Here is a 27,560-nt window from a genome sequence, read left to right on the forward strand (position 1 = left end):
TCTAAGTTCAAAGAGGCATAACTCCAATAAAAATTAGGGGATCAAAATTTCCTTGTAATATGCACAACTACTTATGAAGTTCTTGCAACATACCAAGTTTTGTAAAATTTAGTTCCATGGTTTCAAAGGAGTTGCGCTAACAAGTAAATTTATGAGGAATTTTGGCAAATTCTAAGTTCAAAGTGGCATAAATCCTACAAAAAATTAGGGTATAAAAATTTTCTGGTAAAATGCACAACTACATACCAAGTTTTGTTAAATTCAGTTCAGTAGTTTGAGAGGAGTTTGGGTGACAAACTTTGTGATGGACACACACACACACACAGAGACTGACGGACACGGACAGACGGACAAGCCAAAACCAATATGCCTCCCAACCAAAGTGGCTCTCAGGAGCCTGAATCGCTCAAGGGCAATAAATTTAACAAGGAGTTGTCCAACCATATTGACTAAGAAGACTTTGGTAGGAATTATCATAAGAATCAATTGAAAGTTTCTTTTCAAGATATAGGCCGAAAAAGGCAAAAAAAAAGTCATTTTTTTACCTTTCAAAGGCAATAACACTTACAAGGAGTCATCTGACAACTGTGGTCGCTGTAGACTTGTGTAGGCCTTATTAAAGGATCATTTCAAAATGTGAAAGAATTTGGCTTAACCTTACAGTTTTGGAGATATATTCGAAAAACCACTTTCTGACCCCTATGTTCTATTTTTAGTAACAGCTGCCATGTTTTTTGACAGATAAAAAATCCCCACATCTGTTCTATGCAAGATACCCCAAGGAACATTCATATCAAGTTTGGTTCCAATTGGTCAAGTAGTGTCAGAGGAGAAGAGTTTTGAAAAATTATTAACGATGACGACAGATGCCAAGTGATGGGAATAGCTCACTTGGCCGAATCACCTGTGTTAATTAGTACAAGATACTCCCCTCCAACATAAATTAATACTCATTCAGACCTACTAATTGTTCCATTCAGTAAGTGCATGGATGATCTAACGACACTCCATTCTACTTTCTATTATTAATGACAGCACAAGAAAAAATAATACAAACATAATGAAGTGACAAGGGGAGGTAATCATTTTGTATTATACATCATAGAGCAAGTTTTTACAGGAGACATTAAAAGATCAACAATTATCACTACAACAATCATATTCATAATATAAAATACAATACTTCAAGACCAAGACTAACTTGAAACTTCCAATAACCTTGAATGCTCAAATAGAAAGGAAGTAGAAATGCTACTCAGAAACAATTGCAACACATGTTTTTCATATGTTTAGGACCACCATGAAAAACACATGTTTCTGACTAACAAATCAATTCATGGAAAGCAAATAAATAAAAATCATAGGGTGTTTGTATGTTTTCAAAAGAATTTCACATATAAATAGAGTATGGCTTTCAGATCATTTTCGAAAACATGAGTCCATGAATTATTAAAAGCACAAAAACATATTATTACAACAATGGTCCTAAACATATGTTTTTAAAACAAATGAAATCATATGTTGCCATTTTTCCTGTGTATACAACTCATCATGTTGAAGCTGAATACTTTATTTTAAAATCATTCCAACAGTTTAAAGTTTTAAGCTTTTGAAAATTACACAACTAATGTCAACTCAGCTCATCATGTTGTAGCTGCATACCAAATTTGAAATCATTCACATCAATTGTTCCAACATATTGATTATGATAATAAAAAAAATTATGGTACAGGGACATGTAGGAACAACAGTGAATGCCCCTACCACATAAGTAAGGGTGGCATAAAAAATACAACCTTCCGCTTGTGCCATCATGACCTCAAATTGAAGTCATTAAAAAATACATTGTGTACTACCTGATACTGATAGGTAAGGACAGACAATACTACCTGATAGGTGAGGACAGCCAATACTACCTGATAGGTGAGGATAGCCAAATCTGTTTATTAGGTGTTTGTTTGTTGATAACATAGGTTCCCCATGAGTCACTAATTTTTACTGTAAGGACACCACTCTGAAAGACATAATAACAAAACTCAAGTAAAGCTTGCATAAATAATGACATGGAAAAGTCATGATCCTGATAGTCTTTTAAAATGATTGATTCAGTTAAAAAAATAAACAACATGTCTTACAAGTAGCAAAAAAAAGATCAGGAAAAAGGACATATCATACTCAGGATCACATTCTGTTGCTTCACATATAGTGTACTCACCCAAAAGGACACATTTTACTCAGCATCACATTCCATTGCTTCACAAATAGTGTACTTACCACATAGAACACATTATAGTCAGGTTCACAGTCTGTTTTGTCACAAATAGTGTACTTACCACATAGAACACATTATAGTCAGGTTCACAGTCTGTTTTGTCACAAATAGTGTACTTACCCCATAGGACACATCATACTCAGAACCACAGTCTGTAATTTCACCAATAGTTTCAAATTTATCTGTCAGAGATTGTAATGTCTCTTCTGCTATTATCTCATACTGATTATCAGAAAGTTTGGACTCACTTGATCTGGAAAGCAAAACATTCATAACAGGTTCATTCTCTTTGGTATTACAAAAAGCATTACTTATGTATTTCTTCATGATTTGCAGTCATTCTATGCAGTTGATGTATAATTTATAATTTATACTTTGTGCATTTGAACTTTTTGAAATTGAAATTCAATTGTTTTTAGGTCATTTCTCATTTTTTGCAGCAAATGGTCTCTGGCACCACAACTCATTATATTCAACTTCCGAAATGTAAAATTACATCAAAATTTGAAAATTCTTGTGTAGCAATCTTTCTATTTGTCAGGTAAAAACAATATGACATCTTACTGACATTTACTGCCACATTGTGTTGTATTTAATATCCATGGACACATAGTAAATTACAAATCATCAGATAGGAACAACAGATCAAACTCAGACTTCATAATCTCAAAAGGATTAACTTATGCCTTTCATTAGAATTCCAAGATAATCAAAAATATTTCTTAAACTATTCATATTCCAAGAAAGATAACTCCAATTCATAATACCCTTAAGGTACCAGTATCGCATTGCATATTACTGAGCAAGTGTATGTCAAAACATGGATGCTATACAAATATTGTACATTTTCCCTTTGCCTCTCTACAAACTAATGTTTTGTCAAAAAATATGAACAATGACTTATAAAGAAAGACAATGCCAATTCATAGAAAAATTGGTCCAGAGCTTTCCTGTAAATGATCTGACCAAACTGAAATTTGAACTTGGTCTGTATTTTATGATACTCAATAACTATATAAAGTGGAGAAAAAAAGAGATCCTGGGACATCTACTAAAATCATCATCTAGAAACCGATTAACAGATGGACAGGCATTTTTGGAGGGTATCATAAAATACCTCACCACTTTGTTTGGCAGGGTATAAAAACCAAGAGCTGAAGATGTAAAACTAATCACTTAAAAATGCATGTACATTAAAATTTTAGTAGTTTATAATTCTTGAAGCATTACCCTGGTGGCCAGGGAGCCACAAAACCTAAGAAAGTTGATCTGGTGACACCTCTTTATTTTAAATCTCATATTTTCTATTAGTACTAACAAATGTTCATTTGTAACTGGTGTGTTGGTGGATTTGTCCAACATTTGTGTTGATACACCTACTAATATTTCTTACTTGTAGTATTCTACATTACTGTGGATTTATGGGGTTTTTTTTTAAACACAAATGAATAACAAAAATGTTTATCTAATTATTTCACAAATGACATTACTTGATTCCATTTATACTTGAAAAGTATTGTCTTTCTTTGAAATCCGCTATCTGTCTTGATTTTAAATTTCTGTTGGAATTAAGCTGAGATAATTGAGCCAAACTGTCTGTGTTAAATGCAGAAAAGAGTCTAACCTGGAAAGTAGAATGGCAATGTAATAAAAATGTGAAAATTCATTGAAAACCAACATAAATACTAGTATTGGGATTACCATACAGCATATCTATCCTCAACCTCAAGAAAAGCAAACAAGATTTCAGTCAAAATTGAAGGGTTTTTACATTTATCAGCTAAAAATAAAGAGTTTTGAGGCACAATGACATAATTACAGTTCTACTTCAGTGTATATTCAGTTATAAGGTATAAATAATGGCTATGTAGAAAGCAGCTAAAGTATAACAGATAAAGGCTTCCAGAAAGTCTCAATACATTATGGTACATGAATTCACCACTAACCTTCTTATCACAGATTAACCGCCTGATTTCAGTCTAACAGAAAGCTGCATCCAGCTCAACTATTCAGTTATTCTGTTGGTATTAAAGAAACCAAAATGTTTCAGGTTGAGTACTATAAGTCCAAGTGAGTAGAGAGTTTGAGATTGGTAACCTATATGGCTATTGCAAGGATGCATAGTAAAGTCCTGACGACCAGTTTAATACCAAATAAGATTTTTAACTAGTCCTGTATCTTATTGATAAATAAAATGCTTCAAAAGGTACAGCTCTTTACTGGTCTTATTTGGCCCCCAATTCTGTCATAGATTGGTACAAATCTCCAAACTCATACATAGCCTTTTGTTTTGTGGTATGGAACCTAGTGATACAATTACAATGCAAACAATACACATATACTTAAGCTACATAGTTACATTAAAATGCTTGTTTCTGGCACATATTTTACTGTTTCCCCAAATAGTATGACTGGGTTATACCCCTGAATTAAAACCTTCCATTTGTGGTATGGAATCTCATTTTTCCATCTAATAGGCTACATCACTTTACATTTAAAAAAAAAAAATTCTGTTTAATTATTACCTTTTAAAACTAAATGTCAAATAAAAAGCAAGTAAATTTAGACAATTAAATATACTCTAATCAAATCCATCTCGAAAAAATTTTCTGTACCAAACTATGGTTGAGCTGTTTCTAAATTCAATTTTTCTTACTATTTTGTAATTCCAATATTGTCACATATCAGCCTCATCAAAAGTTTAACTATAATGTACCAACAGACCAAAATATATCACCCAATTATTAACTTACTTACTACTTGAATTGTAAAGACAAAGTCAATTCCAATCAAAGATGCTAATAAGTAAAATAATATTGGCCTAGTGAGACCTGTCATGGCTCTGCATTTAATCAGTTAAAAACTATCAAAAACTTGTCAACAAATTTCCAGAAAATGCTGAATATAGGAAAAAATTGTATTCACTTTGTTCTAAGTTAAGAAGATTGTGTTAATATGAGGAAAATATTCACAATTTTATCAAAAAAAGTAACTTTCTAAGTAAAAACCAAATTGGATTTAAAGAAAAAAGTCACACTTCTGACCACTTATTTACATTAAAGTCAATTGTCAATGCACAAAAATCAAAACATAAATAAGTTTTTGCAGCTTTTATAGATCTTAGAAAGGCTTTTGATACCATGTGGAGAAAACGGCTTTTCTATAAAATTCTAAAAAATAAATTCCCACCGTTAATATCAAATATTCTCATATCAATGTATACAAATACATCATTCAGAATTAAATTTGATAATGGTCTGAATCCAATCTTTTCCTCCGAGCGTGGAGTGAAACAAGGAGATGTTGGAACTTTCATTTTATTTAATTTTTTTATTGATGATTTAACAAAACATCTCGACCATCCAGAGACTGATCCAGTGGTCATAGAAGAATCTTCATTCAACATTCTCTTATATGCTGATGACATTGTTTTATTGCAAAAAGTCAGTCTGGTTTACAACATTGTCTAGATAAATTGCACTCTGTAAATCATGGAGACTTAAGGTCAATACAGACAAATCTTAAGTTATTATCTTCAATTCTAATGGTAAAACATATGGAAATTCATTTATTTATAACAATTTACCTCTTGAAACTGTAACGCATACATATTTTGGTTTAACCATTAAATATAATGGAAATTTCAATGTAGATATATTGATTGATAAAGCTATTTCAAAGTTATGGGATTAAACAACCCATGTAGACTTCTAAAGAAACTTTTTGACTCTTTGGTTTTCCCAATTATACTTTACTGCAGTGAAATTTGGGGAAATGAATCACTTCTAAAGAATACATTAAATAACCTTGAAAAATTCCATACTAAATTTATTAAAGAACTACTTGGAGTCAACTGAAAAGCTTGCAATTATGCTTGTCGTGCAGAGCTATGTAGATTGCCCCTGCAATATATTAATTTTTCAATCATTAATAAGATTTCTAAATAATATTTTTTCCAATAATACTACTCTATTATACCAATCTTTTATTATATTACAAAGGATTAAAACACTTGGACAACTAATACCAAAAGGTTACTAGATACCTTGGGATTTGGCTATTTAATGAATAACCCAAGTGCACTAAAAATAAAGTTACCAGTGATTAAACAAAGAATATCAGGTCAATATTTACAAGAACAAAATTCATATATCAGTAATTCTTCAAAATTATCTTTTTATAGAAAACTTTATAGGTCTGGAACTAGACCAAATTATATACGGTAGATTTGTCTAAACTGGCTGAGAGATCCATGATATCCAAAATAAGAATTAGCTCTCATCAGCTTATGATTGAGAGGGGAAGACATCTCAATATTCCAAAAGACAATAGAATATGGCCTGTATGCCATATTAACATTGAAGACGAAGAACATTTTTAATTTGAGTGTGATTTATACAACACACTAAGAGATGAACTAAAACTGAAAATTTCTTCTTCAAATAAAAACTTTGATATGTTTAATATTATAAAAAAAACTAAGTATAATGTTTAACAGTAAAAATCATAAATTACCGAGGTTGTCTTCCAGTTTCATATCAGATTGCATGGAAAAAAGAAAGTCTTATCAATTGATATATAAATTGTATTTTCATAATCCTTTATAACTTCAATTCAGTAAGCTACATTTGTAAATACTACACATTATATATAACACATGTTCAATATGTTCAATTCATGTAATTTTAAGATTGGCCAAAACCACTTATTGTAACTGTGTTAGAGATAAATAAAATATTTGTATTTGTATTTAATTCAAGATATCGCAATTCATTATTCCACTTCAGCAATTCTAAATGAAAAGCTTAATCATTTTCTGGAATTTTTTACAACAACTTGCCTAGCCCATAGGTAAAAGGTGGCTGTATTTCTGGCAAAAATAAAACTGACAGCAGTTGCATCTATTCAACACTAAAACAAGCTCCTTTACCCAAATATTGATTAAATTTTGAAAATTGAGTGTACAATGTCCGTCAGAAATTATGTGAGTGTTCAGATAGGGAGTTTGGTCTACTGAAGACGTAACTGCCTGCAACAATGGATCAGGATAGGTTGAACAGTCTGGCACTTTCATTGCATGTGCATTACAATATGCATTTAGTTATGGACAGAATAGTGGAACTTCAGCCACCAGAGGAAGATGTGCAATGTCTTGTATTATATTAAGACATTCTGACTGTACAGGGAGTGAATACAATAGACAATATTCCAAATTGGGAAATCCAGAATAGTTCTGGAATTATACTGCCCTACTGGACAAAACTGATACCAAAATAAGCATGCTCATATAACAAAACCTTTGTCTGAAATGTTGTTGGCCTTCCAAAATGATCATTATTGACCCTAATTTTCTTTTTGTAGAAAGTAAGGACATTGTTTGGCTTTAGAAGTCAATTTTCTATTTAAAATCAATCAATATCAATTTCTTCTTGCTCTTCATTGAGTGACCTGCCATTTTACCTCAAATAATCTTTACCAGAAGTTGGGGAAAGTATAAATAATTTTTTCCCAAATTTGGTATATCGTCTATAGGAATGGAGCATCAGGGACATCTTACATAGGTAGATCATTTGTCAAGACATGAATGGCTCAAAATCTTTGTCGGAAGTGATGTATGCAGTTAGGATGTGATTGTTTTAACACAGACACACATCATCATCATGTGTTATACAAGTAGAAAGTCATGCATATTCCTATTGGTCACAGGAGACATCAGCGGTACAACAAAATAAAGCTGCATTATCAAAAAAGTAATTCAAGTTATAAAGGTAATTTGAGTACAAATAGCTCCATCCAATGGTAGCTGGTTGATCGATCCCCAAGTTTATCCATCACCAGTCGATCCATCCCCAAGATGATCTGTCCCCTCTAACATATTTATTCAGAGACAAAGACATGGTTCACAGGCTTTTTCATTTACACATGCATATGTTCACAGACAAACATTCAGACTTAAAAGATCCCACAAACATTTAAACTATACAGACCACATAAACTAACATGCATTAACACATGCAATTACATTGTACATTCAGATAGTTTTTTGAAAGTTATTCACCGTCACTGCCATCACCTTCCACCCTGGCTGCAAACCACACATGGATAGGGCATTGTAATATATTTGAAATGGGAATAAATTTTCCATTCTCTTTTTTTGTAAAAAATAGTGGAACATCAAACAATGTTTTTCTTAGTGAGTAACTGTTTGGTGTTCATTATTCATTAAAACAAGCTTGGCATAGGCTTTGATGCTGCTTTGAACTTGTAAAAACCTTGATTAAAAACAGGTAAATGGAAAACAATAACCCTTTAATGATAAAAAATAACTTGACTACTTACTTTTCATTTTGTAATGTAAGAATCATATGTAATTACTCAATTAGGTCTCATACTAATAATATTTTTTGAACTGTAATCTATTCATTTATATTTTAAATTTAAGAAAAACATAAAGAGTAATCAAGGAAACCAAGGTTATAGCGGTAATCAAAAGAATGTAATCCAGGGACAAAGACTAGACATGGAAAACAGACATACACAACAAAGAACATAAAGTAACTAAAATCATACATACAAAGTAACAAAAGTAAATGAGCAACTCGGACTCCACTAAAAACTGGGAGCATGGACCAGGTGCACCGGTAGGGTAAGCGTCCTCTGTTTTTCTAGAAACACCCGCTGAGTTGCTCGTAAAAAGTCGTCCGGGGTAGACAAACAAGGGAAGAAAAGAAAAGGATAAGATAATTTATTTTCAATATTTATTATTAATATTTTAATTGTATGAATTTATAATGCATAAAGTTAATGATTTGGGATGGATCAAGTTTTCAATAGGGGACAAGTCAAGGCGAGTAAACTTTATTTAAAGTTGATATATATCAAACAATAAACATAAGCTCTGCAGAACTTTTAAAATCAACATAAATAAAACACAAGACATACATATTAACTGAAATCAACATGACATACAAATTATAAATAACATGCAAGTAATCAATCAAAGACAGATCCACATTAAATCCAGTCCTTCATATCTGCTGTAAGCCCAGGCCAGGCATAATTATTTCTTCTATATTACTCTTTCAGTGTTGGAGACCATATGCCGAGCATCTTAATATGAATTTACAAAATGATGACGATAATTTAAACATGTTGATGATGGAAACCAAACGTATACTTTTTTAAAACTATTTACATTCGATAACTATTTGGTGTAGCCTGTAGGTTATGGGTTATGCATAGACAGACACTTTAGTGAAATCATAACTCTCTATGATTAACATATTTGCTTTTGAAAATTTATCTTACTAAAGATTCTCTACGGCAACATATTCTTCTAGTTTGATGCAATACTAGGCTATGTAGTTTTGACATATCTAATCCGGAAGCAGGTGTCTGCTTATTCAATTGATTAAAAGAAAGATGTCAAAATCTTGAGTCTATTAAAAGTTGGGGTTTTTTTTCATGGTGTTTCAAATTTTGTTTGAGACTGAATGGAAGGTAGCATTAAAATATGTCAGGAGTAAATAAAAATCCTGATGAAATCGTTTAACCTGTTATACTAAGCATGAACAAGAACAATAAGATTTATGAAAAAATAAATGATCCCTGAAATTTCCAACTTCCTGTTTCAATATGGACAATAATCTCCTGTACCCTGCTTACACTTTATTCATTGCCTACAAAATTTCCGTGTCTGTAATCTGAAAAACCTATATAATATTGAACGAAGTACTATTTTGTGTGACATTTCCTGTTAGTAGTATCTGGTGTCCTGATTTTAAATAGTGACATACTCTCTTTTAATAGTAAGACAATCGTAGTTGGGGAGCTATTGTTTGATACTTTATTATTACCTACATAAAATGTATATCAAATTTCGGAATAAATTGTGTTTAATAGTCTATTTCAGTTCTTTCTATAATGGTATTTAATATATATGTAATTAATACAGGTTTCTAACACTGTTATTTATAAATACATTTTGTTTAAGTACAAATCCAAACATACAAAAAATTACAGTTCTAAAAATAACCATATGGAAAATCTGGAGCGGAGGTGCCTTAAACTAATACTTTATTTAAATGTAATTGACAAGGCTAAACATTTATTAATATATTCAGTTAAGGCTTTTAGAATAATTAAACAGTTACTGTTTAATGTTAAGGATATATTATTTTCTGTTATTGAAAAGAAACCGTTTTTGCTTTTTATCTTGTTGATGAAAACTTGTCTTGTTACTGTATAGGCTGGACAGTGTATGAAAAAATGCACTTCATCTTCAGTTTGTGAAGTATTGCATGAAGTGCAAATACGGTTACTTTTGGGGATATTTTGGTTGTGTCCCCTCTCAATTGCAAGAGAGTGAGCTCTATTCATAAATTTACAAATTGTGGATCTGTCAAATTTAAATTTGCATACATTGATGTAAGCAGGTCTGCAATTTTATTTGTATAAACTTTTATAAATGCAGAATTTATTATTTTCTCTTAAGCAGCTATATTTATTTTGAATGGCTTGATCGAGTATTCTTTGTTTTATATTTGATATATTCGTTGAATATCATGGGTATTTAATATGAGGAAGCTAAATTCCAATTCTTTTATCCTTTTCCAGATTGTTGAGTCCCATTTGTTATTTTGGGGGATATTATTAATATCTTATAAAAAAGTGTGTATTTTGAATTACATATGTTCCCAAAATCTGATTACTTGTATCATTACTTTTGTTTTTAAAAGGCGTCTGTTAAGTTCTGGAAAGCATGCAACTTTTGTTACTTAAAATTCCAATCACAGGCCCTTGGGACCAGGATTTTTTTTTTTTTTTTTTGATCCAAAAAATATCATTAAATCATTTTGTTTCCAGATTTGAGTTATGTGTTTTCTCTGACATGTCCACCTGCCATTTAATGCTGTTTATACTATGCCCTGTTTTTATCTGTATACTTCTTTAACAAAATCCTTTGGTATATGGCACCTTGTGGTACAATTTCAAAGTTATCCATTGCCTTTTACTCAAGTTATCATGCAGAAATAAAAAAAACTTTATTTCTAGCCCTTTTGTTGCCCTTTTTTCTTACTTGGCCCACGTCATAACCCCAAAATAATCTCAGTCTTTCTTTTGTGGTATGGTACCTTGTAGTATAATTTACATGAGATCCATTCCTTTTTATTCAAGTTATTGTCAGGACATAGGGGAAAAGGTTCAAGTCTTAACCCCCATATCAATCCAAGCATTTCTTTTGTTGTATGGTATCTTGTAATACAATAACAAAGAGATCCTTCCACTAATAGTAAAGTTATTGTCTGGACATCATGAAAATCCATGTTTCTGGTTCCCAATTTCTGAAATTTTCAAGTCTTAACCCCCCAAATTAATACCAATCTGATCATTATGGTATAGAATATTGTGGAGCAACATCATAGACAATTGTTTGCTCTTCCTAATGTCATATGTTATTTTGAACCCTGCAAAATATTTACCCTGGAGTTAAAATATCATATGATATCTTAATCCCAGGGTCAATATTTCATACGAATATACTTATTTTAACATGACCCCTCTTATGATAGTTTAATCCTCCTACGGGAGGTAAATTTATCACAGAAGGGGGTTAGAATATCATAACGGGCAAAATTATCGCATGGGGGGGGGGGGTTAAAAAATTGCAGCAGGGGGTTAAATTGCCATAACGGGTTAATTTATCATATCAGGGTCTTAAAATATCACATCAGAGGCTTAAAATATCATAGCATGGGGTTAAAATATCTTAATAGGGGGTTAATTTATCGCAGCAGAGGGGTTAAAAATATGGCAGCAGGAGAGTTTAAATATCACAGAAGGGGTTAATTTATCATAACAGGGATAATTATCGCAACAGGGGGCTGAAAACATTGCTGTAGGGGGTTAAAATATCGTAACGGGGGTAAAAATATGGCAGCAGGGGGTTAAAAATAAATGGGGTGGGGGGTAATTTATCGCAGCAGTAGGGTTAATTTTTTGCACCCAGGAGTTATTATTTTGCAGCAGAGAGTTACAATATTATAACGGGGGTTAATTTATTGCAGCTGGGGGTTATATTATCAAAATAGGGGTTAATTTATTGCATCAGGGGAGTTAAAATATCACAGCATTTAGGTTAATTTATCGCACCAGTGGAGTTAAAATATCGAAACAGGGGTGTGTGAAATATCACAGCAGGGGGATTAAAATATCACAACAGGGGGGTTGAAATATCATAACGGGGGTTAATTTATTGTAGCAGGGGGATTAAAATATCACAGCAGGAGGGTTGAAATATCACAGCAGGGGGTTAAAATATTGCAACAGGGAGTTAATTTATCGCACTAAGAGTGTTGAAATGTCTAAGTATGGATATCTCCATTGGGCAACTCTCATTTGCACTTTTATTTTTTAATACAGTGTCTATAAGACTTACTGAAGGATTTCCATTAAAAAATATTTGGGAACTGCTATATATCTTGAAATATTTTTTTAACTGGTTATACTTATAGTGTAAAAATTCTGGCAGGAAATTTTCCCTTTTGTTTTCTGTAGTGGAACATTACCAAATCTAAAGTTTTAATATCTCCAGTGAACTATGTTTATTTGCACTAACTAGGTATATTTTCCTAAAAGAGATTCTATGGGCTGAAGGATTTCCAATAAAAAAATATTTGGGATCAAGAAAGGCACAAACCACTAATTATAAGTCTTTGCCTAGTTTTTAGGCAGACCTGTACTTAAAAATCACTATCTTTATGTTTTTAACTACTTTTTACCCTTTTGAACCCTATTGTCAAGGATAAGAGAAATAACCCTACAAAATTAACATAAATGTAGTTATCTGGAAACTTGTAGTTTAATATAGAAATCTATTAATATTTGTGGACGACATTGGGAACACCAGGAAAATGCCCATTATTGTTTTCTATTTCAAATGATTTAAGTCATGACTCTAGCAACCATAGCTGTCCTTTTGTAGTATGAAACCTTTTGTACAATTTCACTGGCATGCACACATTTTTACAGAACTTTTAACTTAGTCTGAGGTCATTGTGAGGATTCCAGAAAAAAACTTGTAGACCCTTTTTGGCCCCAAACTCCCAAATTGTTCAAATCACAACCCTCAAAATCAATCCCAGCTATACTGTAGTGGTATGACATCTTTTAGGTATAAATTCATTGTGAACTATTCACTTGTACCCAAATTAACTGTCTCAACTCAAAATGCAAATGGATGTTCGAAATAAAACATTTATAGAAAGTTGAAAAAAAATCTTTGACCCCTTACTGAGAAGTTGACATTTTAGCTTCTCTTGCATAAAAGGCTGTGATAGCTATTGCCATCACAATTTTTCAAAGTTTGTATTTTTCAACTTTATACACTACACTTCCACATAATCTCATAAAACAAAAATTCACATATCTTATGAAATGGTAAATGATGGTAAATGGTGATTCATAAATGAGAGGTATAAAGGTACCTGAAAATCATATTTTGGTTGATGAGTTGAGGGGTGCTCAGGGGGTTATCTCAGCCCACGTGCTATTATATTTTAACCCCCTGCTGCGATATTTCAACCACCTGCTGTGATATTTTAACCCCCTTCCTGCCATAAATTAACCCCCCTGTTATGATACTTTTACCCCTGCTGTAATATTTTAACCCCCCTATTATGATATTTCAACCCCCTCCTGTGATAAATTAACCTCCTGTTGTGATATTTTAATTCCCCTGCTATGATAAGTTAACCCATGTTATATTTTAACCACCCTGTTGCAATATTTTAACCCCCTCCTGCGAAATATTAACCCTGTTGTGATATTTTCACCCCTTTGTTTTATTCAATTTGCAATTGGGGGCGGGGGGGGAATTTTCACTATGATATTTTAACCCCAGGGTCAAAATATTGTATAACACTGACAGTTAAATTCTATGAAATGATTGTTTTTGGTCCTAATTCTATAGTAGTTGAGGCCATAACCCTTAAAATCAATACCAAGCTTCATTTGGAACCTTGTTATGAAATTTTAAATTTATCACATGAAAAAAAGTGTCTACATACAATGAAGACAATAATGACAGCACCATTCCATTATACAAACACATTTTTTGGCTGTCATATAAAAAATAATAAAATGCATCAATTTTTCGGTATGCGATGTTGGCATTAATATAAGTAATTCTGTTTTAAGTGGGCATGTCTTTAGTGAAAATGAGTTTTTGAGTTTATCCAAATTTCTTAGTATTGAAAAAAAAAAATCAATTTAATATTTCAGACCCAGTTCAGAAAATGGGTGATGTACATCAAATTACTGAATTAGAGACTGTTGATCATAAAAGAGCACAAATTATTGGCAACTCAAGTAGCTTAATACAAGAAATTTAAATGAAAAACTGGAAATGATTTGTACGTCAAGTTTTAAGGCAATGAAAAATGAACAGATGGTATTACACATGACCGATCAACAAAGATATTCACCAAACATCAACATGTAAACAACATTGTCTTTACCCGATAGCTAGGATGAAGAGAGTAACTTGCAGCCAACCTGTAGCATATATATCAACCTGTAGCATATATATATATATATGGGTGGACTATAAAAATAACTTTCAACCAAACTGGTAGAGTATTAAATGATATAGCTAAGCATGACTATTTCGAAGTAACCTTGTAAAATTTCACAATATTCTACTTCATAATTAAACCTTGATAAACCCCAGCAAACAATAGTGTGGTGAACTTCCTTGTCCATTCATTTCCACCTTCATCCATGTACTTGGAAGCACAACTGCTTCTCAACCATTCAATGGATTTTGGTGAAACTTGATAGGATGGCATCTTGTGTAAATGTTCATGATGAATTCTATCACCAGATGCTTGCAAAGGGGTTTCAGATAACTGAAGGATAACACATGCTTGCAAAACCCTTTTAAAGTTAAGTTTTCCACAGTTATAGTATCTTCCATCTCCTACAATTAACAATCCAGTGAGGGCTTTTAACTGTAATAGTAAAGTTTCAATTTTAAAGTAAATTTTACTATGTTTTTCTTTTATTTAATCAATGACAGCAAGTAAAACATAAAAAAAAAACAACTGACAAATCATTAAAATCAACAGCACTAAAGATACAAAATAAAATTGTAAATTAGGAATGTGACAAGATGTATCACATGATAGTTGGAATAGTTATAAATACAACATCAATCACAATGTTAATCCTGTAGAAATATTAGAAATTGAAAAATTTATAAAATCAATACAGATAATTTTAAATTACAAATACACTGAGTTTAAATACATTGATGAAAAACAGTACATAGCTGTCCTATTTTAGAAATAACTTCTCTGAATTGTCTCCCCTTGCATACTACTGTTCCTATCATTTTTGATGGAATTGTAGTCAATATCTGGGCTGTCAAAATCAAAAAAAACTAGGGACATATGTTTTATTACATAAAAAAAAAACATTTGTGAAGTTTCATTGCAAATGTTCCCATAAAGGCTGACAGCTCTAAATTATCAGTATGGTATGAAACTCTATGCATAAACAAATACTTTTATAATAGCTTTAAAGATCCAATTTATATTTCAGTACAGGAATAATATCAAAGATTACTTTACAGTTATGAATAATAAGGTTTATAAATCACACATTGCTAAACTCTTACTGAAAGAAAAGGAGGTGAATGAAAATTAATCTTTACCTTTAAATATCAAAAGTTGTCTGACCATTTCAAAACTGTGTACAAAATTCAGAAATACAGATGTAATATTTCTCAAAATTTAAGACAGTTAAATTGCACATAGAAAGCTCAGTATTCATACCAACAAATAGAATTAATGAAAACAAAAAAATGAGATCTCTATGGTGATGTCATGGTAACAACAAGCAATAAATAACAATAATATGTATCTATACAAATATCATATATATGGCAGTCAATAATTATTACAACACATTGCTATGTCTTGGTTTTATCAAAATAGGATTTTTAGTCTGAAAAAATGTTTAACCACCAAAAGTGAAATTAATGTCTTTTTTTATATTAGGGTTAAGTATGTATTCATGATTAAATTTTATTTCTATAATAGGAATAAATTAAACATACAAATAAATGCATTTAACTGAAATTTTGATACAAAAATGGCACATAATTTTATCAAACAGAACACAAAATTCAATAGGAATGCAATGCATTGAGGGATGCAGCTTGATACATGTACGACCACAGAGGTCAAACCCTGAACAGTTGGGGCAAGTATGGACACACTATTTGACCCCCATTTTCTAAATGGTTCCCCTCACAACCTTCAAAATCAATCAAAACCTTACTTTGGGGAATGGTACTTTGTGGTAGAATATCAAAGTGATTGATTCCCTTTTAGTGAAGTTATCATTTAGAAATTAAAAAAAATTCTTGTTTCTGGCCTCTTTGTGGCATCTTGTTCTTAACTTAAGTCACTACCCCAACAATTAATTCCTGTCTTGTTTAAGGTATAATTTAAAAGAGATCCATTCACTTTTACTGTTATATATTTGGACATCAAGAAAGCACTTGTTTCTAGCCCCTTCATTCCAATAAAAGATTTGCAGAGAACAGTATGATATGACCGCAGTGGTCAAACCCTGAACAGTTGGGGCAAGTGTAGATACAATATTAGCTTTTGACACATTTAAGCATAAGGGTTTAAAATTTATGATGGACACATCAAATGGTTTGGACATTATTGAACAAAATGTTAAATTATATTAAAAATTAATGGGAACTATTTGGCCATTTCCACTACACTAAATTTCAAATTCAACTTCAAAAGTTTTATTTAAAGTCGGTACATGTAAAACTTTTGAACTTGAATTTGAACTTTAGTGTAGAGAAAATAACTAAAAATAACCTTGGATGCAGAAAGAGAATTTCTTGAAAAATTTGCCGAAACTGCAGTCATACACGAATCAAAGTAGTTCTATCCACCCTAAAAGTGGCCCTAAAAATTTAGAAAGATATCACTAAAAATTAAGAACAGCAAGTCTTCCAAGAATTTTGGCCCAAAGTGATGAGCTGAGAAAAAAAGTAATGGTAAAAAATTCAACCAGTATAACTATAATTTTTGAATCGGAAAGGTAAAATTCTGGACAGATCCTTCCACTTAGTGCCTCCAATGTTTTTCTTTTGTGTAACGAGAAAGGCTGAGAAGTTCCTATTGCTTTGACCCCTCATAACAAGAAAACCACAAGAAATATCTGAAATCTGAAAAATGGAGGCAGGGAATTTAATGAGAAATCCAATAAGAAAAAAAAGAATTTTTGAAATCTGAATGAAAATAGAAAAGTTGATTTTTTTGGGCATTGCCCAACTTTGACCCCCTATAACTTGAAAACAGTTCAAAACATGTAAAATCTGCTACTACAATTGTACACCAGAATTAAATAAGGAACACAATAAAAAAGAATAATTAAAATTGGAAAAATAAAAATATATTCTTCATTGGTTTTTATAAAACACCTATTTTTACACCTTTTGGTTCCTTTTTATAAAACAGTATCAAATAGGAACCTTATAAAATCGTATGAAAATTTCAGAACAATTGGTCAACCACGACTTGAGTTATTACACGGAAACGAAGTGTCCCCAAATGATGAGGATGGCTGTGCCATAACATATGATTGCATTTTTTTGTGGGCGTATAAAAAGGTTCCAGTCAAATTAATCCAAGCCAACCTTTAATGCTATGGCACTTGTGATAAAATTATTAAAATATGCAATTTTATATAGTCAAGTTATTAACATGACATCACAAAAATGCCTGTTTCTTGGTTGTTTCGGGGCCTTACATTGTGTAATTCCTGTAAGTTTCAAGATCAATCTCAGCCTGACCTTGGTGGAACAATATTGACATATGGTGCCATAACCCCCAAAATCTCTACCAAACCTTTTGTGGTTTGGCATTTAGTAATAAATTTTATAAAGATCAACCAACTAATATTCATGCTATTGCAGGAAAACCAAGTGTCTACTGACAACAACTACAGCACCATACCATTATATGCCTGCAAATTTCTTAAGGCTGTATAAAAATAGTGCATAAAACACTTGAACAAATAATAAAATGTTTGAATACACATTTAGATTCATCATATCAAAGAACCTACAGAACATATTTTGCTGAAATAAGACAAAGTTTTGGACCCTGAAGTGCACAAAATTGCAAATTGGGCCTAATACACCTTAAAAGTCACTATTGCAAAGAACCCTATTCAATTCTTTATTCGAAGTTTATGCTTGGACCAAGATTTACCACAAAAATACTTAAAAGAGGTCCTAAAATGGAAATGAATTACAGTTTCATACAGCAAATTGAAGAACCACAAGAAATCTTTTTTCCTTAATCAAACTAAGCCTAATTTAGAAACCTTATCCTTGGGAGCAAATTTGGAAATGGGGACCTTAAGCCAAAATCTAATGACACATCCAGATCAAAAACATCAAGAAACCATCAGAATTTAATTATTATTGAAATCAAACTAAGTTTAATTTGCACCCTTTCAAACTACGTGCGATACGAACCTTTAGGAATTGGGGTCGGAAATAATCAATTTCAAAACACAGTAATATTCAACATTTCAAAAAACTACAAAGATTCATGATTTCAAATTGAACTCTAATAAAATAGATCAAAAATTTATAAAAAGACTAAAGAATGTGCTTTTTTGGCTCACCATTTATTATGAGCTTTTAGGGCTGTGATAAATCAATCCAAACATGCATTCCTTTTGTGTTATGAAACCTTGTGGTACAATTTTGTAGAGATCTATTTGATTATATGTGAGTAATTTTTTTACATAAATGCTTCAACTTGATGCAGCTTGATATGACTGCACAGGACAAATCCTGACAACCATTGCTAAAACATTATACCAACACATTTGAGTTCTTTACAAATGAATTTGAATATAAACTCACAATATAAATATAAATAAGATACTCTCTGTGGATCATGTAAACATAAGAAAAAAAAAACACAATGACTCATTTCTTACTGGCAATATTTGTGAGTGTGACCCAACAAACAATAACGCAATAAAATTAAAATACAAATGTACATGTACAACTATGTCAGAAATTACAGAGCAAATATGTGTAAAAGCTGCTTATATACTGTATTGAAAACCAGAAAAAAACTGTGAGCAGTGCTCACTAAAATGATACCCCCCTCCCCATTGGATAAAATGCATCTTTTGACCACCAAATTGATTTATATCAAAATCTAACATAGGAGGTCCACAATAGGAATATTAAATACAGATAATGTGGTATAATTAAATTCAATGCAGGGGTGTAGGAGATGTAAAGAATAAGACACAGGTACCCCTGTTTCCTCATATTCATAAATGACCATGTTCTGCAATTGTGAAACCCTAAAAAGGTGCAAAATGGGAATATGTAATTGAGATTTTGTGAAAGTTTAATTCAAATCAATGGTGTAGAAGGAGTAAAGCATAAGAGATGGGTACACGTGTCCACATATTCCTAAATACTTTGCTAACCCACAAATTGATTTGGATAAAAATCTAAAATAAAAGGTGCACGATAGAATATGTAATTAAGATTCTGTTAAAGTTTCAATAAATTTGATTATATGGTATAGGAGGAGAAAGGTACTGAACTACCCCTCTGTGTAACAGAAAGAAGGAAGAAAGAATGGGCACCCCTATCACTTTGGAAAATACCACCCCCAGTTTGCCTGTGGGGACATAATAAAAAACTTTATAAAATGGGGCAGCTTGGGAAATACGTGTATCATAAATATCTGGCATCTGTTGTAGTTGGTTTTAGAGACAAATTGTTAAGGTAATATTAATTCAGGCAAATTAAAATACAGAAAACTTTTGCCACCTCAAATATTCATTGTAGACATATCAAAATTATCAATTTAAATAACTTTTTTAAGAGGGAGTTAGATAAAAAAAAAAATGCAGCCCAGAATGTCTCAAACAAAGTAAAATATTGATAACTCTCTTAAACAGTTGTGTTTAAATTAGTATGTTTACTGTGTGTATTCTTTACATGTCTGGTTAAGTTGTCCTTACGGGTGAATTTTGATTTACAAAATTGACATGAAAATGTTTTACCAAAATGTAATTGACAATGTCTATATAGAGCATCATAGCCACTAAGTTTAGTGAAACATACCACACAGGTAGCGGTTTCCAGCTGATCTGGATGACTTTGTTGACCATGTTGTACTATTTCTGCACCAGTGACAAGATAAACACCACATAATCTACAGACAGTCATCTCATTATGTGCAGCAATACGTCGTTTTTTGGGCTTCATATCTGCAGTATCAACCACTTTAAAGTTTTTCTTGTCTTTCTTTATTGTAATCTTAGTTGGATTGGAATGCTGAGTTGTGGGTACTTCTGATAGGTAGAAATTATTGGGACTACTAGTTGTGGGAAACTGCTGACTACCTGAAGTCGGATATTGAATAGGAGTAGTTGGAAACAGTGGCTGACTAGGGAAACACGGCTGATTATCACATGTTTCACTTCCCTTACTAGTGTCATCATAGCTATATTGACTTTTGACCCAACTTTCAATATCAATTTCATCACTGTCATGTTTATTCAGTGATGGTATTTGTAGTATGTTAGTATGAGGGAGTGATTCATCACTGGTTATTGCAGCAGCTTCGACAAGAGACTTGTCCACATCATTAGACAAAGAGACATTATCTACCACTTTATCAATGTCAGTACTTTCATTAGAAGAACACTCCAATCCATTTGTTGGTTTATCATCTGAGAAAACAGAAGACTCACAAAGGTTTTCTACTTTAATTTCTAAATCCTTATCTGCAGACATACTCTCACCATGTATCCGAACAATATGACTTTTCAGATCCCTTATTGTATGGAATGCAGCTTTACACAGACTACATACATAACTCATTACTGCTTTCTTTTTGGATTTATCTGGCTGACTAGGATCAAGTTTTTCTTGTTTGTTTGATGCTTTTGGTGTTGTTAGTATAGATCTCAACAGAGGAAGTTTACCTTTTCTGGAATGAAGATTATCAACTATAGAGTTTAATTTAGAGGATTTAACAATGGTTTGTACTGGTGATGTGGACTTAGGAAATACTGGACTAATGTTGCCTGATGGTGTCATAATGTCTGTAGAATCAAGTTTGTCTTCCTCTGTCTCACTGACACATTTTGAATCATCTGGCTTCCAGTCTAAGTTTTTATGGTTGACCTTAAAATGCCTTTTCAAATTGTCCTTCCTTGAAAAATAAGCAAAGCATACTGAACATTTAAAGCTTCTCCTTTGCATATGAGCAACACCATGTCGTATAAAACTGCCTCTAGACATAAAGAACTTGTTACATATTGGACATGTATTTAATTTGCCATGTGCTGAATAGTTGTGAGCTATCAGTTCTTTGTAAGTAAGTAATCGGACCTGACATTGGGAACAGCGAGGGCTGTTCTTTAGATTGTTATTATTTGTAGATGATGCAATGGATTTCCTTCTTTCAATCTTTGGTAAAATGTTTCTATAAACAGTTCTTTGAGAACTATAATGTAGTTTTGGAACTATATAGTTCCTCTGGTTGTTTTTTTCTGACAAAGCTAAGTTTGGTTGAGTTGATTGTTTCCACTCGGACTGTGATGGTTGTGGATTGACAGTGATATACATTTCTCCTTGGTCACCAATTGGATTACTACTCTGGTCTGTTGATGAAGGTGTTGATATCCCTGGAGAAGAATAGGAGAATGTTTTTATACCTGATTTCAAACATGATTCTGTGTTGAGATCGGATTCTCCATCTAATCTTGGCTCAACAGTTATGTACATATCCCCATTACTTCCCCCACTGTTGGGTTGACTGGAATCAATATACAAATTCGATTTTTCCTGTTCCAAGTGATTGCTCCATTTCCCAGTAAACTCTTCTATATTGCAGCTATACATTCCTTGATGTTCATCAGGTCCATCCTGTGAAACTTTTTTAGGTACTGTAGCTGACTCTGAATCATGACCTTTCTTATGTAAGTCATTACAAATACCTTGGGTTAAACCTGTAACAAAAACAAAATTTTAGCTTAAAAAGAACTTCTTCACAAATATAAAGTCAAAATTCTTCACATTTTTACTGAATTTAAAAGCATGTCAATTTTTAGAATCTTTTAAGTTAAGTTATCTTTACAAAGCACAAAATTATCAGGCGCATAGCTGAGGCCAAATTGAAGTGTAGGCAAAATTACAGCAGGGGGTCTGGGAGTCCTGGTAGGGGGTCCAGGGGGCGAAGCTCCGCAAAGATAGCGTTTTAGAGCATCATTTATTATGATTAGTATTTTATCTCAAAAAAAAAAAAAAATGGCAAAATTAAGTGCTGGCACAAGCTTTCTTGCCTAACGGCAGCTACGCGCCTGATTATGTTTAATGCAACATGCATTTAATACTATTTATTATAATACTGTTTTGGTAAGACAATATTGATAGTGTATACCTGGTAAGAAATCTGCTCTAACATTGTCACTAAATACAGATGGAATCGGAATGAATGATAGTGAGGCTGGAATGGTTTGTGTCAAAGATTGAGCAGTGTCTGTGTCATGGTCAATCACAGATACTTCTTCATTATTGTGGTGGGTGGCTCCAACTAAAATTAAACAAGACAGTAAGCAATAATGTGAACTTAATGTTTGAAGAAGTGCACACAATGGAATATGGGCTCAAAAAAGAATATTTTTCAACTAGTAACGGAAATATGGATTCGTAAAGGGAGATTATCCAACGTAGGGTTCTCAAAAGTGCAACTCCTCCTAAATTACATGTAACATCAGGGGTTTCATTGAAATTTTATAGGAAGTTTGGTCATCATTAGAGAATGTGCTTGAAAGAATATAATTACAGTCAAATGACTCCAAAGGGAGATAATCCAACATCAGCTTTTACATATTGAAATCTCTTAAGTGCACCTCTTCCTAAATTTTTGTGAAATTTTATAGGAAAGTTTGGCATTATATGTAGAGATGTGTATGAAGAAATATAATTACTGTCAAAGGACTCTAAAGGGAGATAATCAAACTTAAGTTTTTATATGTTTAAATCACATAAGTACAACTCATCCTTAACCACTCAGGGATTTCGATGGGAGATAAATGAACTTAAGGGTTTAACATGTCTTAATTCCATATGAAGCAAGGGAGATTCTGTGAGCATCCAAACCTGTTCTTCGTGTTCTATGCACTTAAAAGATTTCTGACATCCATATGCTTGCATTTTGCAAACTTTATTCCAAATACTGAACTTGTAGTAGCCATAGCCATATTTTTTATGAATTTTGAACCTCCACATTGGAGAGCACGGCAATTCTAGTAAAAAATTGATGACGAAAATGTTGAAAATCCCTATTTTTTTTTTTACACCATAAAAAAATTAGGGTCGGTTGGGTAACCAGAAACATAGAATTTTTTTTTTAGGCCTTATAGAATGTATACCAAAAAAGTGTGAAGACTGGAAAGATGGAGTTGAGCCGCTACTAGACCTGCCTTCACCATTAGTAATGCAGGTAAAAAGTGGCAAAATTTTGTTAGTGTAAATGATTGAAGTTGGAAATGACCATGAGGGTGGAGATATTTTCACTATTTTGGAATTATTGATTGATATACCTGATGAATCAAAGTTATGGATGTCATGATCTTGTACCAGCAACACTGATACCACACCCACTATTCTAGGAGTTTTCCTTTTATTGTGTAGTTTAAGTGGATGTTTGCTATGTAATACCACTTCCCCTTCTTTGATATCAAAGACTGCTTCAGTAAAATTTACAGCCACCATCCTTCTCAAATAGAAAATAAATCATCAAATTCATTATAACAGTAAACATACATCAAAGTGTAACAAAATACATCCCAGGGACCTCAATACAGCTTATAGTATTGTAATTATTATATATAATAGGTATGGTGTATATGTTAAAGAGACAACAACCTTACCTAGATAAAAATGTCAGCCCAAGGCCATCCATTGATCTTCAATGAAGGACAAGGAAAGCCCCATACCACAGGGCCGGTTACAACTGGCCCCAAAACATCATGATGCACAGGTACAGGGGAAGACTTGCCCCATATTGTCTATATTAAATGTGAACTGTCAGCTTCATAAAATGTGAAGTAAAATACAGCCATATTACAGTTATTGCCTACATGTAGTTCTATGACCATGCCTTCAAAGTTCTGAATAATAAAAGCCATATTTGATAACAAATGCATGGATATTAAAGGCCAGGGGCAAAGGGTTGAGACAGAAAGTAGAAGTTGTCTATTCTGTCTCACGATTTTCAAATAACATTACATGTAAGATTCCAAACTTTCATCATTATTAAAAGCAGCTCAGTTCATTGACAAATACATGTACTATTAATCATAAATAAAATACTATGTGAAGTTTGAAGCATGGTCTTTTATTTACACACTGGTGGCACAGTATTTTTAGTTTCAGCATTTTTTTTTACCACATAACCACTTTTCTGTAATTGCTAGGGTAACCAACATGAAATTAAATGAGAACACTAAAAATTCAAAATGTCAGAATCAGACTTGCGTCATGATTCAATGCAACACTGACATTTTTATGCATATTACCTGTGCATCTGCAAAAAGTCTCTAATAAATTAAATTCCTAACTTGCATTGAATGGGCTCCTGAAGCAAGCTTAATGGTAGAGAAGTAAAAAAATGATACAATGAAAATTTAATTGATATACTATATGGGTAAAAAGAAATTCAGCAAGACTTGGAAAAAGGGACTCCAACTCCCATGATATCATGACCATACCTGCTAACTTCTGAAAATCGCCATGGTTTTTTTAGGCTGGACGGCATGTGAAGGGACAATTGTGCAACATATAAATGTATATTGCAAAATGTACGGATTAACTGTATCAATGTATGGATGACAACCCTCTTGTATATTAATACTCTAATATTCAAGGGCCTTTTCCAGTTGACCATGTGTTTACAGTTTCATGACTATACATGAATGTGCATGTAATATAATAAATACTATTTAAACAAGCCCCTTTTTGTGATGGTTCCCTTAAAACCAAACTGAAATTCAAAAGCTTAATTTTATTTAAGAAAACATTAACTTATTCACTTGTTACTACTGATTTAAGATATATTGTACATAGAGCACATCTTCCCAACCTTTCATACTAGTCATCTTAATGATTTTGTTCTTTTAATCTTTAAAATAAGAAACCTTTTATTCATGGAACTTTTGACTTCTACTTCTACGCAGGTGTTTATTGTCCTTGATTACCTTATCAGGACTGGCACAGAAAGTACAACCCTACCTTGCATGAAATTGAAAAAATGCTTCTTTACATGCATTGTATACCATGAGGTACATTGTAAAATGTTTCAGAAAATGTACATGTAACTAATATTTAAGATTGTTCCTAACAAAATTTCAAAAATCTTACATGTAACTTACTTTAATAATGGAATAGCATTTCCTAACTCTTGAAAACGAAACTTCGGGCAGATATACTGTTCTGTTGAAAATACTGAAAATGTCCCCCAAAAAATTGAAAGTTAACTGCCATTTTCGAATATAATATAAACATGCAATTTTGTTACTTGTTAACACTCAACGTCCTCCAAAATTTAGACCTGATACATTGTAAATTGACAGTATTTGTCAAATTAGTCATCATTAATTGTGCAGTAGAAATTAATCATTAAGAAATGACTGACTGTCCATATAAAGATGATACATCCAATCAGGACCAATTTTTTCTACTTATTAACCATCATCTGAAAAACTCTGATTGCTCTTCTAATTAAAGAAATAATATTGAAAGATGAATTTTTCAAAATCAAGTTTGGGTCAAATTTTACCCTAAAACTTGTGTTTGCAGGACAAGAGGTCAAAATTGATAAAACATGCTTAAATCATTGAAGTTGGCAGGTATGCATTCCGTCACAATGAAATTTATGAAATGTGAGACTGCTGTTTGATTGAACTAAGCAGCCCAGAGACTAATTGGAGACATGTGTGAATTTATGTTTCTTCAGGAGAGATGTAATTTGTCTCCTACATTTGTATTTTATAATACATATAGTATTTGCCTAGGGGAACTTGGTCGAAGTTCGACCAGCAGGGTAATTTCGACTGGGAAACAGTACTCATACTTATCTTGAATAAAATGTTCTAATAATTTTATCAATAAACACGAATTCAAATTGAAGGTTAAAGTCACTGAGGTAAGTTTTTGTCTATACTTAATACCTACATGTATGTAAGATAATATTGACAAATACATGTATATGTTGAATGGGGTCTCATATATATTCAAGATACTTTTTGGGGATGTTTTGAATGTAAATCAGTTCAAAAATTTACAATTTTATTAAAAAAAAAAGGACTGGTCGAACTTTCCCTATGGTAGATTTTGGTATATGGAGAAATTCAACCATGCTTTGGTTATTTCTAGGAAATCGAATTAGGGTTTTGAATAAATTTAAAATATCCATGTGCATTGTTCTGGATGTAATACCTACAAAAATAAACATCCTTAGTACCATAGATGTATTGTTTGAGGTCAATAGGTCAAGGTCACAACAACTTTGTGAATTCTATGCGGAGGGGACTTGGAGCTTTCTCTTGTTTAAAATAAAAAAGAAATCCAAGATATTAAAATTACCACGATGTTATATATATGACTGACTGTAAATTTGTTATGCAATATATGGCTATTTCGAGGAGTAAGATTTCTCTCATCAGCTGTATTCAACTTTAGATAATTTGAAGGTAGGTAAACAAATTTATAATAAGAGAAGCACTCAAACCAAAACTTATTCGAAAAATGATGCCAAATCTATATAATCAATGGACATTGACCCCTGCAATGCCAAGTTGTTGAATTGCAACTAATTCTAACTAAATAAAAAGACCACACAAACTTCATATTAAACTTGGTTTTACATGCAAGGAATGTATATACTCTCTAGACTATGATTCTATCTTTAGTGAAAATTAAACACCCTACAATTAATGGGGTAGCTTGAGAACTCAGGGAGAAACAAGAAATGAACTCTATGTGGCTTTATTTTGGACAAATATGCTCCTGGGTAGAGTTCAACTCCTTAAACCATAGAGTATATTATATCAGTACTGGTTTAATTTACCCTATACCAGGTTGAACTTCCCCATATATGATAAATGCTGGTTTCTGCATATCACGCAGAACATCTTTGAC

The 27,560-nt window shown here is 32.2% G+C and overlaps 1 protein-coding gene and 1 long non-coding RNA gene across 6 annotated transcripts in view; one reads left to right on the plus strand and one right to left on the minus strand.

Moving 5' to 3' along the window:
• The window catches only part of LOC148623161 (uncharacterized), a 31,962-nt gene that overhangs the window by 3,784 nt on the left and 618 nt on the right, over positions 1 to 27,560 (minus strand). For 3 of the 5 annotated variants that reach the window (XM_088573724.1, XM_088573722.1, XM_088573721.1), the window contains exons 2-7: positions 23,963 to 24,135; positions 22,798 to 22,950; positions 20,472 to 22,366; positions 3,763 to 3,896; positions 2,393 to 2,525; positions 1,917 to 2,014 (exon numbers count right to left, since the gene is read on the minus strand). In XM_088573724.1, coding sequence (XP_088429850.1) covers positions 1,917 to 2,014; positions 2,393 to 2,525; positions 3,763 to 3,896; positions 20,472 to 22,366; positions 22,798 to 22,950; positions 23,963 to 24,135 — 2,586 coding nt within the window. Of the gene's footprint in view, positions 1 to 1,889; positions 2,015 to 2,392; positions 2,526 to 3,762; positions 3,897 to 20,471; positions 22,367 to 22,797; positions 22,951 to 23,962; positions 24,139 to 27,560 lie in introns of all 5 variants that reach the window. The other 2 variants (XM_088573723.1, XM_088573725.1) reach the window with 2 other exon arrangements.
• Positions 9,774 to 17,773, plus strand: LOC148623162 (uncharacterized). Its single transcript, XR_015920791.1, has 2 exons — positions 9,774 to 10,080; positions 14,555 to 17,773. It is a non-coding gene; the product is annotated as an uncharacterized LOC148623162 (long non-coding RNA).

The sequence above is a fragment of the Perna viridis genome, chromosome 3 (assembly GCF_037379345.1).
Source record: "Perna viridis isolate PV_CMFRI_1.1 ecotype Kerala chromosome 3, ASM3737934v1, whole genome shotgun sequence".
Classification (NCBI taxonomy): Eukaryota; Metazoa; Mollusca; class Bivalvia; order Mytilida; family Mytilidae; genus Perna; species Perna viridis.